The sequence below is a fragment of the Leguminivora glycinivorella genome, chromosome 2 (genome assembly GCF_023078275.1).
Source record: "Leguminivora glycinivorella isolate SPB_JAAS2020 chromosome 2, LegGlyc_1.1, whole genome shotgun sequence".
NCBI classification, from domain to species: Eukaryota; Metazoa; Arthropoda; class Insecta; order Lepidoptera; family Tortricidae; genus Leguminivora; species Leguminivora glycinivorella.
The window spans coordinates 20044478-20066682 of record NC_062972.1 but is presented as its reverse complement, the minus strand read 5'-3'; the positions used below and the strand labels follow the sequence as shown (position 1 = coordinate 20066682).

The 22205-nt window shown below is 41.1% G+C and overlaps 1 protein-coding gene across 1 annotated transcript; it reads right to left on the bottom strand.

The window, feature by feature from the left end:
- Positions 1 to 513: 513 nt before the first annotated feature.
- LOC125237155 (beta-1,3-galactosyltransferase 5-like) lies at positions 514 to 22205 on the bottom strand. Its single transcript, XM_048144135.1, has 2 exons — positions 22064 to 22205; positions 514 to 2333 (listed from the first exon to the last, which is right to left on the bottom strand). Exon 2 carries the CDS (start codon positions 2262 to 2264, stop codon positions 1086 to 1088), a length of 1179 nt encoding a protein of 392 aa, XP_048000092.1. The 5' UTR covers positions 2265 to 2333; positions 22064 to 22205; the 3' UTR covers positions 514 to 1085.

Below are 22205 nucleotides of genomic sequence, written 5' to 3'. Positions count from 1 at the left end.
CGTATGCGATTTTAGTTACATTTCGGACTGTTGAGGTCACAAAATATACCGCAATGTAAGGAACCGTGTAAATGGGCCACAATGGTAAGTACAAGTAGGCGCGACTGTGTGCGTGCGGACGCACACATGCAATGATTGTCTAGTTTCATGGTCAGCTGCTAACATATCAATGAATGTTATCATGTGAACGGGATGCATGGTCTGCATAATGTCTAGACAGTTGGACAAAGGTCAAATTGGTTGCCTGATTGTTGACATAATAACATTAATAATAATTAGTAACATCAGTAATTAGCAATCATGGCTAATTGTTTGCAATTACTGGTTAATATACCTCTTGAGTCGCATGATGGTTAATTTTTATGTCACTTAAAATAAAAAATGTGTGCACGGTTCTTTTTCCGTTTCTAGGTTAGGTTTTTTCGTTCCATGTGCGTATTCCCTAATTTTCTATCATAATGCTATTATTCCTTATCGTTCAGGCTCAGGATGTAAATGAAATAAAATGCAAAGTGTGACAGTATACTTTTAATATGTAACGTGACTATGTACACCTGGCGGCTCGGGAGCGCCGCCGTCGCGGCGTAAACTATTCACAAAATATAGCAGCCGATGGCGGAGACGTCACAATCACAACACAACATGGCAGATCTCCGATCGCGATCACAACGCTGAGTATTCCCGGTTCATCAATTCGTTCCCTCTCTACACATAAAACGAGATTCCTAACAACAGGTCAGTCTAAAATTAGATTGGAATAAAATTCGACAAAATACAACATTCAATCTTATACATTATTTATGCGTCCATACTGCTTAGTTTTAAATACGAATATCTAAGTACATTAGCTACTTACACTAACACTGACACAAGTGAGCACGCGGGCGCGGCGCGTCAAGGCGCGTCGACGCGCCGCGTCCGGCGCCGGCGCCGCACGCACCGGGCACTTTGTAAAAAATCAAAATAAAAAAATATAAATTAGTTCGACTGATTTGTTCACTTCCTTCACATTGGCAACTAGACGCGTGCTCGACTATCTGACGAAGTTGTCGTCGGTTTAGTTCGGTTCAGGGTCGGCGTGGGGGCTAGCTGGCGCACTTGGTCTTGCCGTCGAGCAGCTTGCGCCACAGGTCGAATTGCTCGTGGTAGCGCACCATGTGGATGGCGACGCCGCGCTGCACGGCGCACGGGTGCGGCGCCACCTTCTTGTTGTAGAACTCCGGCGCGTGCACGCGGCGCACGCCGAGCCGCGAGGCAAGCACGCCCGTCACGAACACGTCCTCCAGCCGCAGGTAGCGCGCCGCCGGCGCCGCGCGCAGTAGCCGCGGCACCGCGTCCGCCGTCATCAGGTACGCGGGGCCCGTCGCGAAGTCCGGGAACACGCTGCCCGGGTACTGCGCCGGCGGCACGAAGTACTTGGAGCGCGGCGCCCGGGCCGGTCGCGAGCGCCGCGCCACTTTACCCCACACGGTATTCGTGGCGTTCCGCCGCCCGGGCGCTTCCGCGAAGAGCAACAGTTTGTTCACATTGATGAACATGTCGTCGTCCGTCTTGAGCAGTCGCGGCGCGCGCGGGCAGTACGTGTCGACCCATTCGAGCATCGAAAGCGTTTTGAGCGTCAGGTTGGAGTAGCTGTCGACGGACCGTCCCTCGATGATGTCGCCGTAAAGCGCGTCCTCGCGGTCCAGGGCCGCACGGAACTGCGGCGGTGACGCGCCTAGCACGAAGCCCAGCGCCACGTCGGTGCGCTGCGCCGCGTGTCCCCACGTGAGCCGCACCGCCTCGCGCGCGGACGCGTGCGACGGCGCCGACGACACCAGGATCACGAGCCTCAGTCGCGCGCCCAGCGCCGGGCACAGCTCGGGGTGCGGCCGCGTGTGCCCCGCCACGTACAGGTCGCGGGTCAGCACCGCGCCCGGCGGGAGCGGGCCCTCAGTTTGGGGTTTCTTCTCCTTCTCGGCGGACGCCTTTTTTCCTTTTACGAGCTCAGCTTTATCGGGCGAAGGTTGAGGCGGTTGGGCTTCGGAAGCCGGCGACTGCTGGGCAGTAGAGTTGGGGGTGGAGTGCGCGGGCACGGGCACGGGCACGGCGGTGCGGTTGAGCTGGCGGGGCAGCGCGTCGGACTGCGGCGCGGGCGCGGGCGCGGGGCGGCGAGCGGGCGCGCCCGGCGGCAGGCGCGCGAGCAGCAGGAGCAGCAGCGCGGCCAGCGCCAGCAGCGCGGCGGCGGGCGCGCGCCGCACGCCCAGCGCGCCCAGCACGCCCATGGTGCGGTGCGCTCACGGGCCGCGGGCGGGGGCGCGGGCGCGGGCGCGGGCGCGGAGGCACCGGCACACCTGAAATAAACAAACCGTACATGAGATCTACGAATAATAATATATCACGAATACAAGTAAGTCGTACGGATACCTAATTCATTGGCAAAATTTTAAATTGAACACTTTAACAGTCGTGTCGTGTCACATGTCACCGATCATTCATTGGTTATATTATAGGTACAGAAAAACCGAACAGTATTTCCTATAAAAAAAAAATTATCCTCATAACCTGCGGCCGGAGCACAGCATGTGTACGGACGATGACGCATATAGCCTATACCTGTCGAGGCACACCGTCATATTTTTTGTTGAAAACGTATTCTCAATATGATAATAATATTAGCATCCGTAGAATTCGCTAGCTACTTATGTCATGAGATTATAAATCGCTTTAGTAAATATTCAATCCATATACTTAAATAAACTTTTTAATAAGCATCTTGACAACTTCCTACTTCTAGAACTAAGGTGATATAGTCTTTCGGAGAGTGATAAATATTGGTTACGTTTGAGTGCTGAATTCACTGTTCAGTGCAGTTTGAAAGCCTCAGAGTGCACTGGATATTGATACGGCGGCACGGCCTCAGGCGGCGGATCGTGTGTCGGCACACTCGACACCGGAGCCCCGCGACCGCGGCTGCTAATTGCCTAGAACCCGCCGCTACTCGCAACGCGACAACTAAATGACGCATATCAGGGCTGACTGACAAATCGATCTTGCAATCACCTTTATTTACACCTTTTACACACACCTCGATCACGCAACGAATGCAAACAGTCGTGCTTATTAAATGCTCTTTAATCGAATTATGTAGACGGACCTTCATGTCTGCGCTTAGATTATTTGCGAGAGACTGCCTAATTTATGTAATAGCTAATTGCGAGTTGCCAACGGTGAGTGACGTTGATAAGCGAGGATCTATTTGCAAGGCGCTTATTTTCGGTAAATAGAATAGAAGTCGCGGTAACCATGTTGACTTATTTACATATCTATAAATATAAACTGTGCGTAAATTATGATTATTTAACTGTATATGCTAATAAAATAACAGCTTACGCAAAATGCTAGGTACCTACACGTGGTCGGTGGCGAATTGCGCAAGAGATGGCGGGTTGCGCGACTCTGGCGGTGGCGATTGTATGAATTTATATAGGTGTAAAGACGATTTTTATGATATAAAATTCGGAATCGTGCCATATGGCTTGTTGTCATGCAAAAGGCATATGTACATATGTATGTATACTACGACCGGATGCACGTCTTAGCGACGGAAGTGTTGTTAGATCGAGGGTTTTCCTATTATCTTATCAATGATATTCCTGCAAATAGAAGCTGATACACCTATGTATGTACTAACATTACAACTGATTTTAACAGAAGCCTTAAAAATACTGCGTCTTGCCATTTATGTTGTCTTGCGGAAGTTGATGACAGGTAATTAAAAGCTTAGATTTCCGACCTTGAGAGAGGTATCCTTGGTAGCTCGCTTGGCTAGGTCATAGATGTAAGGAAATTAAGAGAAGAAGTATGTAAATTTATGTTGTTTATGACAATAGCACCATTTATCGTAGTTTCTCCGCCCCGAAAAGGTTACATATTCATCCAAGGACCACACATGGACAATTTGCAGGATGATAAAAGTGCAAATTAATGTGGCGAGTTAAAGGGTCGTCGCAACACGAGCTCAATGGCGAGGCGAGCCGTTACAAAGGTTGCGTAAGGGAGAATGCGCACACCGCAGCACCTCAGCACTGGGTTGGGCAACCACGCTGACGCCGCATGACGTGCCGCGGAAGAAGGCAGATGGTAACTCACCGGTTTAGCAACTAGGTATAGCATTCATATCATAAACGAATACGTCCGTGAACGCAGCACAAAACGGATGATACAAAACCCACAAGCTCGCAACAATTACCTACCAAAATGTAATCAGAATTTATAACTGATCCTTCTAGGAAGAGTTTGTGATGCGTATTGGTCTTGTCCACAAAAGCTAGAATAAAGAAATCTCTTGCCTACTTAATTGCGTGTCAGATGTCTATCAATACTCTGTAAACAAGGGAGTGGGTCTGACCTCTGCCTAAATAACTTTAATATGCGGGTGATCATTATAATAGGTATGCAATTGATAAATCAAATGTTAAGCCCCACGAGCCCGCTGCTGCCGCCGCGTCCTACTTGCATAATCATCCGTTGGTTTGGTACATCAAAATACCTATTGCTTAAGCCTTAATCTATTTTACATTTCAAGTACGTATTCTTAAGTAAGTATGTACAACATTATTTCTTTAACACGAGTATCGCAAAAACCAGTAATTTATTCGCAGTTATGCAAAGTTTTATCACATTTTCATTGTAAATTTGATAATGGGTCGGTGACGTGTCCCTGGGGGCGGTTATCAACAAAGGACTCCGGGCCCACGCACGTGACGTTGTCAAGCACTTTCGATGGTGCCTCGGTGTTTGTAATGCTAGATTTCACCTTAGCAGACCTAGAAAGGGTACTTTATTTATTCCCTATGCTCGTGATTCAGTATCTGCAACAGTATCTTTCGGTTCTCCAGGCAAAGAGAGAAATCGCGACAAATAACAAATACTAACTTTGAAGGATTCAATATTTATTGGGACTAAGCGTAAACTTATGTTCCAACCAAGTTCCGGTTCTTTGATGTGCGATAAAACGAAATATAGGAACTCCATGATTTTCATGAAAGATTCGCGAGTGACCACCAGTCGTCACCAGATGTATCCGAGCGGCCGAGGAGTTCAAAAACACCTGAGCACGCACTCTATTACACAACTTACAAAAGGAGCTACACGTACGAATGTCAATGACGGGCATTTGAGATGAAAGATGTAGACGTGATAATTGCGGGGTTTTTCCCATTCGTACACGGTCGACTGTCGTGTCGTCTAATATAAAGGATATTTTTTTTAAGGAAAATTTAAAGAAATATTTAATTGAATCGTTAGCTGATTAAATAGAAATAGTTTATATACCAACACATACAACTGTTAGTATAAACATTGTAACAGATGAGAATGCTAGTTAGAAGATAAGTATGATACATAATTCAATAACCAATTAACCGGCAGTAATATGAACTAAAGTGATTACTGTTATTAGTACTTATTGCAGTACACTTTGTATTACTTTATACTTATAGTTAAGTTTATGTGGATGAGTAATCGCGTGTTTATCGCCAATTGAAACGAAAAGCGGCGTCCCGTCAGCCCGTCACCGCCGTCTACGTTGTCCATCATGGTTTATACCAAAGAAAAGAGGATCGAGTATTATAGAGAGTTACTGTCAAAGTAAAACGTGTAATCACAGTGCAAAGACTGCCATCTCTCGACACAAGCTTAAAACTTTTGAACCTCAGTTTTGACAATTTGGCCCATATTGTTAGCTTGATATGTGTTAAAATATCAAATACTAATATTAGAGCCATCTAGCCGAGCGTCCCCCAAAGGTGTAACGCCATCTAGCCCACCGTATCTTTTTCTCTATGGCTTTTTGTACGGTACGTTTTTGACGTGATAACGTCTAATACTCGTAACTCGTTACTACGGGCAGCATGCACGAAAAAGATGACGTCATTGTCCCGTTTCCCAATATATCGAAAGCGCCATCTATTGGCGCGCGTAGGAACTAAGCGGCTGATCGATGCGCTCGGTATGGTTGTAGCGTGTGGCCTGAGTAAAGCACCACAGCTGCGACAGATGGCGCGCCCGTGTTTATTATTTTTGAGTGCTTGTAATTTAAAAACATGAAAGATTGCATTAAAATAAGCATCTTTTATAGAATGAAGTTGTTTGAAAAACCTACTTATTTAGGAGTTAGAGCAGTACGAAGTTGCGAATTTTCCCATAGTATTTACTAAGGCGCCAGAGACTTAATAAATTTACGATGATTTTTTTTACCAATATAACCTATGTTAATATTGATAAATCATATAGAACACGTTTAAATAAGGATGTTTTGTTATATAAACTTTTTCTTCTCCATTAATATTTACTGAGATATTAGGGTTCTAAGATTAGTAAATGGCACTAGCACTTTAATAAAATTAACGCGTGTCTCGCAAACGGTCTAGGATACAAAATGACGACTTTTATATAGGTATAGGTTAGGTTCGTTAGGTATCTTCAAACGGCCGAAGGCTCCTATTCTGTGCAGTTTCTGTAATAAGCGGGGCTCCGTCGATATCGCTTTCTGTCTCTGGCGCCTTAGTAATGCTACGGGAAAATTTTGCAACTTTGCACCACTCTAACTCCTAAATTAGTAGGTTTTAAAAAAAACTTTAATTTATAAAAGATGCTTATTTTAATGCATTCTTTCTAATAAGAACAAAACACTATGCTAGAAAGAGTGCAGAGGAAGTTCTGTAGGCACATTTACAAACGACTGTACGGATATTACCCATATATGTATCCATCTCTATTCGTAACAGGAATGGTTGGTCTTCAAACTCTAGAAACCAGACGGAAACTGCTGCATATTATGCATTACCGCCAACTGTTTCACCATAGAGTAGATGACGCATCCGTGCTTGAGAGAATGGGGCTGCAAGTGCCAAGAGCGAATGTGGTGGTTGGCATGCCGGGCGCGGTGCCGGCGCGGCCGGCGGCGCCTGTTCGCGGCGGCCGGCGCACCGCTCGAGCCCGAGCTGCTCTTAACCGCATCATGTTGGAGACAGACGATATTGACATATTTGCTGATAGTGTTGGTGTGTTTTACAGAAAACTCTTAAGGTTCATAGACTCTACACTCCTTAGGTGATTAATGTAATAACCATAGTTTAACTGTTTAAGTGTGTTTGACGTTTCATTTATGTCAATTTAACATGTACATAATTATATTACCACATAAGTGCTTTGGTGAAATACTGTTAACTTTTTGTGTATTTTTAATAAATAAACGGTGATAGTAAACGTGAAAAAAGCACCCAGAATCGGGCCCCTTTTGCTATACTCTTCTAATACTTGTCTATACGCTAACGAAGCGAAGGTGTGTCTGACAACCTTTCATGACTTGGTTAACAAGTTGGCAATATTTTCTCGAGCATTACGGTATTGACTGAATTGTGGCTTCATTTATAGCAATAAGTTGCAGGTGCGGCTAGGACGATTGATAGATAATGGAATTCACACAAACCTTGCAGGCCAAGGCCGGCAAAGTCCTCTTTTTTAATTTCCAAACACAGATAATTGTGACATAACATCCAGGTATTTAGCCAATTAAAAAAAAACTATAAGGGGCTTTATAGACGTGCCGACTGCAACTGGTACGGGCTCTAGACAATATTTGATTTTAGGTGCGTTTTCATACAAAAAAAATTTTTTTCGTTTTTTTTTTTAACTTTTTGTTTTTTTATAAGCGTATACGGGGCATCAAAGGGGAACGAAAATTCGATTATTTTTGCGCTACGACGCACCGTTTAGGAGATACAGCCATCCAAAGTTACTATTTTCAGTAGACTTTATTTATTTCATACCATGTTTGAGAAAAGCACTATACATACCTCGGCGGGAAATGGGGTTGCCGGCGGGAAATGGGGGGCGGCCGAGCGAAGCGAGGTCGGATAGGTCTGAGGCGGGCCTTTGTCCCGGCCTCTGTAGTAATGTACTATTATTGTACTTATTTAAGTAGGCATAGGGAGAGGGACACTTCGGGAATGGAAAATCATCACCCTTTAGAACCTTAAACGAAAACATTTGACCCGCAATTCTTGCGCTGTTTACTGTTTACTATCGTATCGTGGCTTAAAAAAAGAAAAAAAACCTAATCAATTATAGTCCCCTGTGCAAAGTTTCCGGTTTAAACCCAGCGCCTTCACCTTTATCTCAGTCGTGTATAAAACATTTAAATTATTGGGTACCGTCACGGAGGTTTAATCATCACTTCATTAATTCACGGAATCATCCTATAAAGCGAGGTTTTTAATGATTCTTATTTGCTTTTAGAGGTCAAAGGGGTACCTAGAAGGACAAGGCTAAGAAATCCCGTTCGTGTTCGAATTATGAAATAAGAGTTATATTATTCAAACAAAAGATATCGCCTAAGAAAGTGCCGACGTGACCGATCAATTCTTTCTTTCTGTAAGAATCTACATTCTTTTTTCTTTCTGTAAGAATCTACATTCTTATTTTTATTTTATTTTTAATAACTCCGGCTTTTATACTAACAAGGAAAGGTACCCATACAAAAAAAATATAATTAGACTACTCTTTAAGGGGCGTTCATTGTAATTCCTGCGATTCCTGCATTTATTGTAACTCTTAAATAATAATATTATCCTAAACCAGAACTTCTTGTTGCCATATAAAAAAAACACATACTTAAATTTTAATATTTTACCCAGACAATCACGTATCACCGTGCACATAATCAAAGGCTGTCAATACAAGTTACAAAAGTAGTAATTTCCTTACTTTTTAGGCACGTTCCTTTGGTCAACTTATATTAATTTGAATATTTTGAATTTTTATTATAAGAAAATATAAAGAATGAAATGTGAGACTAGTAATCAATCGTTATTTCTCTAGTCCGACCTCTCTACGTATTGAATTTGCTTCTAAAAATCAAATAGCTTGATCGCGCGCCCATCGCCATCGCATCGCGTCGCATCGCCGTCGCGGGCCGTCGCGGGCCGTCGCTTACGCAAGACACTCCCATATGAACACAGCGGTTTGATCGCATCGCGTCGCTTAAAGGTGCGTTTAAACGGCGCGTGTTAAGGTGCGTTTAAACGGCGCGCGATAACGCGAGCCGAGCCTGGCTCGGCTCGTGATCCCGCGCGCCACGCGCCGTTTAAACAGCTACGCTCGGCGCGGCTCGGCTCGGCTCGGCAAAGTTCGCGCGATCCATCACTTGTCGGTTTTTTCGACACGGATCAAAGGCGCGCGCGCCATCTTCGGCTCGGCTCGTGTTAATACGCGCCGTCTAAACAGATGGTACAAAGCGCGCGACGACGGAAGTCGAGTTTTAAGTTTTTATTAACACGCTTTTATTAGGTTGTCGTGTATGTAACTAACTATGTAATGGAATCTACGGAGGCTAATTTAACCATCTTCCAAGAATCGTAGCGTAATGAAAATTGGCAGCTGTATGCAGTTCTGATGACAATACAATAATATGGTACTGTTGAACTGATCTGATGATGGAGCCGGAAGATATGAACTGGAACTACATGATGGAACATCGTATCATAGCTGTTTTTGGGTTTCTTAGAAAAGTCTTGTAATGAACTTTGACTAAGATTAGGTTTCAAAGTCTGATGATGGAGCCGGAAGATATGAACTGGAACTACATGATGGAACATCGTATCATAGCTGTTTTTGGGTTTCTTAGAAAAGTCTTGTAATGAACTTTGACTACGATTAGGTTTCAAAGTCTGATGATGGAGCCGGAAGATATGAACTGGAACTACATGATGGAACATCGTATCAAAGCTGTTTTTGGGTTTCTTAGATAAGTATTGTAATGAACTTTGACTACGACTAGGTTTCAAGGTCTGATGTTGGAGCCGGAAGATATGAACTGGAACTACATGATGGAACTTCTTATCATAGCTGTTTTTGGGTTTCTTAGAAAAGTCTTATAATGAACTTTGACCACGATTAGGTTTCAAGGTCTGATAATGAAGCCCGAAGATAGGCACCGGCACTGGCATTACATGATGGCATATCGTATCATAGTTCTGTTTGCGCTTGTGAGAAAGGCCACGTAATGAACTTCGAACGTTACGTTTTCAACGTTATAACAAACCTATTATTGACCGAAGCGAAGCGAGGCCTAAGCTAGGTTAGGGTTTTCTCGGAAAAAGGAAAGACCGAATCAGTATATCTAAACTAAGTCAGGTTAGGGTCTTTTTTGTGACCCTTAAATATGCAGCCCAGCCAGGCAATCATGGTTGCGCGATAAACGATAAAACATCGGGCATCGATAGGGACGGCCTGCTGTTTTATCATTTATCGCGCGACCATGATTGCCTAAATAAATATCAACGTAGTATTTAAAATAAGTTGGTTAAGGGTTTTCTTGTGACCCTTAAGAGCAAAAGTAAGAGGGGCTCGGGGGGCGAAGCCCCCCGCATAAAAGAAAGATTAACGTAATATTAAAAATAAGTTGGGTTAGGGTTTTCTTGTGACCCTTAAGAGTAAATAAAGGGGGCTCGGCCCCGAAAAAAAGAAAGATTTACGTAGTATATAAAAAAGGTGGGTGTGGGTTTTTTTGCGACCCTTAAGAGCGAAAATAAGGTGGGGGGTGGGGGGGGGGGTGGCTTTATCAACGAAAAATTTCACGCCACGCTACTGCTAACCATGTCGCGAAGGTCTACAGTTCCCAGAGCCACTATCAGTCTTTTAGGCTGAGCGCACACGGAGGCGACAGTTGCACGGCGACATTTTTTGTCTGTCTTGGACGCATGTAGTAACGACAGAGACAAAAAATGTCGCCGTGCAACTGTCGCCTCCGTGTGCGCCCAGGGTTAGTTGCTTAGCAAAATGTCGCGTCCACGTTCCATATCCAGGTTCAACCCAACGTAAATATACTAGAGTGCGACTGAGAAAATTCAACCCTTTGTCTCTATCCTCTTACAGAGTAAGATGAAATCCTTAAGTTCCGTATTGCATTAATCTTCAAATTAGCGCAGCACTATGAAAAAAATTTCGCGCTCGCTACGCTCGCGATCGCGATTTTTTCCCTACATGCTAAAATTTCTTCCCAAACCTGCCGAAACTCAAATTCGCTCAATAAACCCACACAACCCTAATCGATTGCACAGGCCGGCACTGGCCGGCATTGACTCCTAGTGATTTCAAGTTGGGCATCTACCGTGCACAAGATGCAAGGCATTACGCAGTGGTGTATTTAGGGTCCCTTACTTTTGCGGTTGGACAGGCTCATGTGGCCCTGAGTAGAGTAAAATTACTTAGTGCTCTCCAGATAGAAGAGCTAGATTGTTCTAAAGCTGACAGGTAAAACACCATGCAATACAGACACACTGGCGGAAATGGAGAGAATGTGGGCTCAATAAAATAGAAATTGAAATAAAAATTAAAATTAAATGAATCAATGAAAAACTTTATTGCGATAAGCTTGGTACCTATACATCAGGTGGTATTAATTATTATTAAGTAGCAATACGTGTTAGCCACAAATGGCTTGCGAAATTCGCCTACTTGGAATAAATTTATGTTTAAATTTTAAAGATATTTCATTATTAACGACTAAAAAGTATAAAATAAATTTATAGTTTAAAAAACTCTAGAAAAACACGCTTTTATAAATGCACGTAAAAGCAAAAAATAAATTATGGATCGTTCAAGTTGTCTCTATTTCTGGGATGAAGAGTAAACTCTGTGCTTTTAATTACATATAATATTTGATTGTAAAAGCGTGGGGCGCTGTAACAGGAAAATCTTTTTGTATAACTTGCTGAGAAATCAAGTTAAACTATATTACGAGAAGCAGTTTACACAGATTGGCGCGCTAACTGGACTTGCAGCACGACTGCAGCGCCCCACGCTTTTACAATCAAATATTATAATTAAAAGCACATAGTTTACTCTTCATCCCAGAAATAGAGACAACTTGAACGATCCATAATTTATTTTTGGCTTTTACGTGAATTTATAAAAGCGTGTTTTTCTAGAGTTTTTTAAACTATAAATTTATTTATCGGCGTTTTCATGTGTTCGAATTATGGAGTGGAGCAATGATATTTCAAAGCTTTATTGAATTATATGAAGAGGAACCATCAATATGGAACCCAAAACATCTCGGTCACAAAAATCGCAACAATATAAATAGGCTTTCGTTCGTATCTACACGGACGGCTCGGCTCGCGTAGGATCGTGCTACCTCGCGCCGTGTAAACGCACAGGCTCGCGTTCGTATTGAGCCGAGCCGCATCTACACGGACGGCTCGGCTCGCGTAAGATCGTGCTAACACGCGCCGTTTAAACGCACCTTAAGACAAGTCCATAGAGATAGAAGGTTTGATTTCGTCGCATCGCATCGCATCGCGTCGCCGTCGCGGGTTCGTCGCTCACACAAGACGCGGCGTTACCCTACCCTTTTGACGCGATACCCTTTCATTTTTAACCGCCTTCCAAATCTCAAAGGAAGGGGTTATCAAGTCGTCTGTATTTTTTTTATTTTTTTAACCGTCGCCTCATATCTCAAGAAGGACGGTTATCAAGTCGTCTGTATGTTTTTTTATTTTATTTTTTATGTTTGTTCCTCGATATCTCCGTCGTTCCTGGACCGATTTTGAAAAATTTTTTTGATTGAATGTATATACATACAGATTGGTCCCATTTTTCTCAGAACCCAGTTCTGATGATGGGATCCTGGAGAAATCGAGGGAACTCCTCAAATCTGAAAGGCATACATATGGTGATTTTTGTGTTAATAAAGGAACAGCATGCATTTAGGTACGGAACAGTGACATTTGGTGCAGTGGAACTGCTGATGATGGCCAGAACGGAACTCTTCAAATCTGAACGGCACGCTTATAGTGACTTGGGTATTTTTATACGAACAGCATGCACTTTCGTACAGAACAGTGACATTTGGTGCAGTGGAATTTCTGATGATGGTCAGAACCGAACTCCTCAAATCTGAACGGCACGCTTATAGTGACTTTGGTATTTTTATAAGAACAGCATGCACTTTCGTCCAGAACAGTGACATTTGGTGCAGTGGAACTGCTGATGATGGCCAGAACCAAACTCCTCAAATCTGAACGGCACGCTTATAGTGACTTTGCCATTTTTATAAGAACAGCATGCACTTTCGTCCAGAACAGTGACATTTGGTGCAGTGGAATTTCTGATGATGGTCAGAACCGAACTCCTCAAATCTGAACGGCACGCTTATAGTGACTTTGGTATTTTTATAAGAACATCATGCACTTTCGTTCAGAACAGTGACATTTGGTGCAGTGGAACTGCTGATGATGGCCAGAACCAAACTCCTCAAATCTGAACGGCACGCTTATAGTGACTTTGCCATTTTTATAAGAACAGCATGCACTTTCATCCAGAACAGTGACATTTGGTGCAGTGGAATTTCTGATGATGGTCAGAACCGAACTCCTCAAATCTGAACGGCATACTTATAGTGACTTTGGTATTTTTATAAGAACAGCATGCACTTTCGTCCAGAACAGTGACATTTGGTGCAGTGGAACTGCTGATGATGGCCAGAACCAAACTCCTCAAACCTGAACGGCACACTCATAGTGACTTTGGTATTTTTGTAAGAAAAGCATGCATTTAAGTTCAGAACAGTGACATTTATTTAGTTATGTTTGTTAAGCATATGTTTTGAAGTCAAAGTTTGTCAAGCTTCGATTTCTTATAATATAATCGGATTCATGAGGAATTGAGGAAACTCCTCAAACCTTAACGTTATACGTATATTCATTTGTGTTTCCATCTAATAATTAAAGCATTAAAAGCAGTTTTAAAAAATACTTACACATTTCTACATAATCCAACATTCGCAAGTAGCTTTCACCAGAACCCGAAAGGCGACGGTTTTTTTTTCTTAAAAATTATTTAATGTTTGTTCCTCGATATCTCCGTCGTTACTAGACCGATTTTGAAAAATTTTTTTTTTTATTGAATGTATATGCATACAGATTGGTCCCATTTTTCTCAGAACCCAGTTCTGATGATGGGATCCTGAAGAAATCGAGGGAACTCCTCAAATCTGAAAGGCATACATATGGTGATTTTTGTGTTTTTAAAGGAACAGCATGCATTTACGTACGGAACAGTGACATTTGGTGCAGTGGAACTCCTGATGATGGTCAGAATGGAACTCCTCAAATCTGAACGGCACACTTATAGTGACTTTGGTATTTTTATAAGAACAGCATGCACTTACGTCCAGAACAGTGATATTTGGTGCAGTGGAATTGCTGATGATGGTCAGAACGGAACTCCTCAAATCTGAACGGCACACTTATAGTGACTTTGGTATTTTTATAAGAACAGCATGCACTTACGTCCAGAACAGTGATATTTGGTGCAGTGGAATTGCTGATGATGGTCAGAACGGAACTCCTCAAATCTGAACGGCACACTTATAGTGACTTTGGTATTTTTATAAGAACAGCATGCACTTATGTTCAGAACAGTGACATTTGGTGCAGTGGAACTGCTGATGAAGAGTGAGCCGCCCCTGGTTAGAGTTCCGTTCTGATAATCATTCTCATCTGTAAGTACTTCAGAATCATCCAGATTTCAAAATTGGTTCAGAAATGACTGAGATATCGAATAACAAACATTAAAAAATATACAGACGAATTGATAACATAATCCAACATTTGAAAGTATTTATCACCAGAACCCCAAAGGAAGGCGGTTTTTTTTTCTTAAAAATTATTTTGCTTTTAAAGCCCTAACGAAAGCGCTTACCTAAAATAGCCCAATACCCTTTCAAAACCCTTATCATCGGCTCAGCCTAACGCCATAAGGGTAAGCCTTATATTGGGTTTTATTTGCTTTCCCTTATAGCATATCGTGCGAGTTTAAATCCTGTACCTCGCTCATAAAGCACACATTACTCCGAACGAAATAACATACGATCGTTACCTACGGCGGCACTGTGTGTGATATTTGCGCGTTTCTGTTTGATGGAAACGGCTGTAGATAAAATAAGGTTCAATTTTCAATACCAAATACTTATAGTTATGATAGGCTCCTGCTTTGCTCAGGTGTAACACAGGCAAACGCTGCTTTTTAGGGTTCCGTAGGCAACTAGGAACCCTTATAGTTTCGCCATGTCTGTCTGTCCGTCCGTCCGTCTGTCCGCGGATAATTTCAGTAACCGTTAGCACTAGAAAGCTGAAATTTGGTCCCAATATGTATATCATTCACGCCAACAGAGTGCAAAAATAAAACATGGAACTACCCTGGTTACTGCTCACTAAAGTACTATGACAAAACAAGTCCGATGACGAAAACAGCGCTTGCTTATGTTACACCAAACCCGCGTTCCCCTGGGAAAAGCCAGGGTTCAGCATCAGCTCTACCTTGGTTACTGCTCACTCAAGTACTCATCAAGACAAGTCCGATGACGAAAACAGCGTTTGCCTATGTTGCACGAAACCCGAGTTCCCTTAGGAATAGCCAGGGTTCAGCATCAGCTCTACCTTGGTTACTGCTCACTCAAGTACTCATCAAGACAAGTCCGATGACGAAAACAGCGCTTGCCTATGTTACTCCAAACCCGCGTTCCCCTAGGAATAGCCAGGGTTCAGCATCAGCTCTACCTTGGTTACTGCTCACACAAGTACTCACCAAGACAAGTCCGGTTAAGAAAACAGCGCTTGCCTATGTTACTCCAAACCCGCGTTCCCCTGGGAAAAGCCAGGGTTCAGCATCAGCTCTACCTTGGTTACTGCTCACTCAAGTACTCATCAAGACAAGTCCGATGACGAAAACAGCGTTTGCGTATGTTGCACGAAACCCGAGTTCCCCTAGGAATAGCCAGGGTTCAGCATCAGCTCTACCTTGGTTACTGCTCACTCAAGTACTCATCAAGACAAGTCCGATGACGAAAACAGCGCTTGCCTATTTTACTTCAAACCCGCGTTCCCCTAAGAATAGCCAGGGTTCAGCATCAGCTCTACCTTGGTTACTGCTCACACAAGTACTCACCAAGACAAGTCCGGTGAAGAAAACAGCGCTTGCCTATGTTACTCCAAACCCGCGTTCCCCTGGGAAAAGCCAGGGTTCAGCATCAGCTCTACCTTGGTTACTGCTCACTCAAGTACTCATCAATACAAGTCCGATGAAGAAAACAGCGTTTGCCTATGTTGCACGAAACCCGAGTTCCCTTAGGAATAGCCAGGGTTCAGCATCAGCTCTACCTTGGTTACTGCCACAGTATAAAGCAGTAATAACTCTTCTAACAAACTTCACTCCGCGCGGTGTGTCGAAAACTACTCTCCATATGCACCGAATACATGCGAAACTGGTAAGTATTGGGCTGGACAGTCGGGGCCGCGTTCGCGCGCTGTGTTGACGTGTTGAGTTCGGGAAAAAATGACGTCAGCACCGAAGACATATTTTCGTTACTGTAGTGTTTATGGGTGTATGGAGAAAATGCGGAAATGTCAGAATGTTCTTTAGAATTCCTAGACACCCAGAAAAGTAAGTGGTTGTTATATTTTTGCAGTGTTAGGTACATTATTGCTTACGTAAATGGCGTAAAAGTGAGATTTAAAGCTAGAATGACACATTAAAATCAATAAGGATTTATCTGTAACGACATTTAGGTAGATGCTGCGATCTATCTAGCTCGAAAGTTTGGTACCTACTTAAATATTGTGCAAACATCTATTCAAACATTTTATGTAAATACGATTTCGTCAGTATTTAAGAAACAAACACGTACTTGAATCTTTATTAGATAAAAAGGTAGAAAGAGCGTTGGTACTAGCATAGCGCCATACACAGTTACTACGAGTAGGACAGTAGCATAGGTACAACCCTGCGTGACCTTGCGCAGTAGTAACGACCGCGTCGCCGCTGCCGGAGATTAACTACTGATTTATCCTTATACTGTGTTACTGCTCACTCAAGTACTCATCAAGACAAGTCCGATGACGAAAACAGCGTTTGCCTATGTTGCACGAAACCCGAGTTTTCTTAGGAATATCCAGGGTTCAGCATCAGCTCTACCTTGGTTACTGCTCACACAAGTACTCATCAAGACAAGTCCGATGACGAAAACAGCGCTTGCCTATGTTACTCCAAACCCGCGTTCCCCTGGGAAAAGCCAGGGTTCAGCATCAGCTCTACCTTAGTTACTGCTCACTCAAGTACTCATCAAGACAAGTCCGATGACGAAAACAGCGCTTGCCTATGTTAAACCAAACCCGCGTTCCCCTGGGAAAAGCCAGGGTTCAGCATCAGCTCTATTTTAGGAACTGCTCACCCAATTAACTCATCAAGGCGAGTTGGATGACGAAAAGGGCTTGTTTTTATGTTGGCAATTAACGTTTTCAATGTGTAATGTTAATGGTTAATTGTATTGATTTTCGGCCAACACTGTATATTTACATGCATATATACATATTTACATAATTATATTCATACATACATACCTACATACATTCATACGTACGAACAGACATACTGATCTATGGGCGACGATGATCATTTACCATCAGGCGATCCATCAGTCCCTTGTCTCCCAGTTCATTAAAAATAATTTCTAGCCGTGTTCTACTTTTATCCAACGAAAACATGTTTCGTTGCAAAATTAAAAATGGGGCGCATAGTGCGGAGTGGCGACAGCGCATTTTCCTTCCTGTTCTTACAATAGCTTAGATTCATAATCCTGTCTCTTTTACGCAAGGCTCGACTACGCTTTAACAAAAGGGAAAGCCTTATAAATAGCGCTTAAAATAAGGGTAACCCTTATTAAAGGATTGCAAGCCGTATCGGATAGCGCTAAGCCAATGCACAGGGCTAGCTTTATTGTTTTGCTTAGTTTTTTGTAAGGGCTAGTCAAATGAATGGGCTTGCAGTTCGAAAGGGAGAGTCTCTCGATTGGGTCGTCCTTACGTTAGGGATTCCCAATGAAAGGCTTGTAGCGCGGAAGGGGTTGTCCGGTCCCTGATCTAGATACTTGACATAAATAAATGTTCACGAATAAATGTTATTCTATTCTATTCTAAATATGGCATATACTGAGCAAGCAGGTTCGCGCAAATATAGAAAATGGCAAATATAGACTTGTCTCAGCTGACGCAGGGAGCACATGTGTCTCTCTACTCAGAGTATATGCCTCGTCCGAGACACAACTTAATTACGGTGTCCTGCCGTTTCGCCAAAAAAACGTTTCGTCAAATTTCATTTCCTAATAATCATATCGCAATAGTTTCATTTCCCAAATTATTGTTTGGCAAAGGTATGTTTCGCAATGAATTTGTTTGGTCAAATTATCATTTGGCACAATTTTACTTAGTCAAATTTTATTTAGACAAAACTTTATTTCGCAAACGTTTTTAATGGCAAAACCTATATCCCATTTGCATTTTAATTTCTATGGGATCCATTTAATTTACCGAAGATTTTTTTGCCAAATTTCATTTCTCAAATAAATTTTGCCAACTACATGTTTGTCAAATCAATCTTTCCCATATTAACATTTAACAAACTTAAAATCTGTCAAATGATAATTTCCCAAACTGTTATAATGCAACTTGTATAACCCCAACAACTGCTTTATTCTCAAGTGCTTCAGTTGGACAAGAAAAGTATGCCCAAATTTATTTTTGTCAAATTATTTTTTCAACTATTTTTTTTGAAAAAAATGTTTCATTACATCATGCAAAACCACTTTTGACAATAAATATTACAGGTCATAAATGTAATGTAATAATTTTATTAGTATTGTAACAGAAAACTCGTGTGTGACGACGACCGAAGCGAGGAGGAGCGTGTTAGGTTGACAGTGTGCAAACCGGAAATGACTTTCTAATGTAATGAAAAATTAATAGAACACAATGGTCTGGAAAACATCAGGTTTCTTTTTAATAAAATGTATCCGGACATGTAAGTGAAAATGTCATCCATGAAATTTTTCAGCAGGAGGAAATAAGTACGACATACACATCTTGGATACAAAGTATAAAATCAAGAAAAAAAAATTCTAGGGCACCATTTAATTACAATATATTGGGAAATGGCAATTTTGCCTAACAATACATTTGACTAAATAATATTTGGTAAAATGAAATTTGACCAAGTAATTATTTGGGAAAATGAAATTTGACCAAGTAATTATTTGGGAAAAAAATACTTGCCAAAAAAAGTTTTGCTAAATGTCAATTTGCGATAAGTTGTTTTGCCAAACGTTTATTAGGGAAATGATAATTTGGGAATAATAGTTTGGGATGTGAAACTTTGGGAAACCTTTTTTGGCGAATCGTCAGTAAACCCTTAATTACATTGGCCATTTGCATTTGCTCAATGTGAATCCAAGCTATGTATACCAAATTCTATATATTTAATAAATAAATAAATAAATATTATAGGACATTCTTACACAGATTGACTGAGGCCCACGGTAAGCTCAAGAAGGCTTGTGTTGTGGGTACTCAGACAACGATATATATAATATATAAATACTTATATACATAGAAAACATCCATGACTCAGGAACAAATATCTGTGCTCATCACACAAATAAATGCCCTTACCGGGATTCGAACCCGGGACCGCGGCGTAGCAGGCAGGTTCACTACCGACTGCGCCAGACCGGTCGTCAATCCGGTCCGGGACCGGGACCGGTCGTAATGAATATTGAGCAACCACTTAGATACATCTCAAATCTCAACATCTACTGTGACTAGGGTTTATCGCCAATCAGTTCATAATATGTATTTAAAAAAATAGGTCTTATATAGGTACCCACTGCCATTATCACAATAACAATCATGTTATTAAATCTATTTTACTTAAGAGGGCTTTCGTGTGAAAAACATTGAAATCGCAACCGAGCGCTTGATCATACCGTGTGTGGTATCAAATTAAAGGGCTTTGCGAGTAGTTTACAAATATATATCACATGATAGGACTTTTTCTACTTGGTCTAACAAAATATGAGAAAATGTCCAAAAGTGGTAGTAATTGTACCAGTGAAGGCTCCTTTTCAAAAAATTGGCAAAAATAAATAATAGCAATTTATAATCACTAAGGCATAAAAGCAATTTAAGTAAACGTTGCAGATTCATTAAATACAAAAAATATTTCGATGTGATGTAGATTTTCAAAGAAATTGTCACTTAATTTTAGGTAATTTCTGAAAAAAATTGATTTCGTCTTAGCCTCGTTTACTCTTTTTTAAAACCTTATAATAAAAATGTAGTCTGAGAAGTTTGTAGTACAGGGTATACGAATTATAAATTTACCTGTTTTAGTAATCAAAATTGTCCAAATTTCACAAATAAGATCGACTAATTCAGCTCTATACGTGAGTTTTTCTAAACATGCTTTAGAGAAAAAATCATAATTAATTTAGTGACTTGGTTTTCAAAAATCCAGTCTTATAAAAATCAAGATAATAAGATGCTCTAACTGAAATTTGAATTAAATAAATCTATTGGATAACGGAAATTGTAGTATTTCACCGACTAAAACTATCAATTTTACATTATTTTGACGTTTTTTTTTAAAGCAGCCTTAAAACTCATTAATTATGGTTGTAATCAAAGTGTTATAGTTACAAGGAAAAATAATTCTACATAAAATGTAATAACAATAAACTAGTTCGTAAAATTGCATTGAAATAATGTAATATGCCTCACAATAAAAAAAGATCTTTGAATACCTACAACCTTACTTCCATAACTACTACATGGAATTTGATAGGTTACTTAGCTACTTACCTTGGGACAGGCCATGTGCTTGTTTGCCACTAATGTTAATAACTTTTTTCTACATATTTATTTGGAATAGAATTTTAATATTTTATTTGAACATATTAAGTAAGTATGTTTATCTTAGTCACTAATCACATTTTTTAGTAAGTCAACAATTGATTTCTGAGGTCTGTTTTGTATCTACATTGATTGTCATGAATCAAATGTAGGTTAACTGATGATGGAGGAAGTTAGTCCATTTATAAACTGACAGTTAGTTATTATGAAAACAAAGGTATCCAATGACATAATGTTATGATACTGGATATTCAATTGAAGGTGTGTGTTACACTTGTGTTTCATAGTTAGAACAATACATTTGTAGTTAATGATTACTATGAATTTACAGTTGAATTAAATTGTATGATGGGAGAATATTTTATTCCCCACTCGGGTAATGTTTTTATTGCATTCAGTATAATCTTTTTATATAATTTCCTATATCCTTATACTCAATACTCATATTAAATGGATAATTCACTTAATTTGGGAGGATGGACTTTAATATTTAATATTTGGGTCTATGCATTGGTTCACTATCTCAATGCTTTCAACAAGATGGACTTTTTTTTAGTATTTTCTGAGTTCTTTGTGAAAAGCACTTTATTTGTCACTATCCCTAATTTCTTTGAACCACATCCACATCCCTTAGATTTAATAACACTGTATGGATTGTCGAAGGACTGAGAGCCATGTGCACAAGCCAGTATACTGCAAAATCATAACTAATGTACCACCATTGTTGAGTTATTGATAAATAAACAATGAGATCAGTATTAAAGCAAGAAGATTATTAATAACAATGTTGAAGAGCCGCAAATGCTGTGTTGTCTCATGAATGATAAATGATCTGCATAATAATAAGTAGTAACAATGAACCCAGACAGTGGTCAGACCGCTTTAACAAGACAAGTAGTGTTGCTACCTGTGTATAATAAACAGACAACTGTTATAATAAATGTACCACAAACTATATCACAATGGGACCGGCACAAGCAACTGTGCAAGTTGTGGCACAATGACAGATGCAATTCCTACTAAGGCATTGGCAGTGTTATTGAAAACAAGACTGCTTATTAGAATACAATAAGTTTAAGACCACGTTAAGGCATCAGCTATTTTCTGAATTTTATGACCAAATATCCAGCCAACAAGGTTATTTGCGACTTGACAGACTAATTATGCATCAAAGGACATATAAAAATAGTGATATAAGACGTAATTTTCTTAGAATAGGTACCTGTTAGGGCACTTTCGAGGGAACATCAATAAAAGGTGTTTAGTGTACTTACCATGCGAGTGCTTAGGCTTAGTTGGTAGAAGGAGCAGCTGCTAAGGCTTTTGAGGTTGACACATGGCAGGTCCGCTGCTCCTCTCACTCACTACACGAAACTCGGGCTCCGCAGGCGCCCCTACCGTGCACTCTACTCCGCC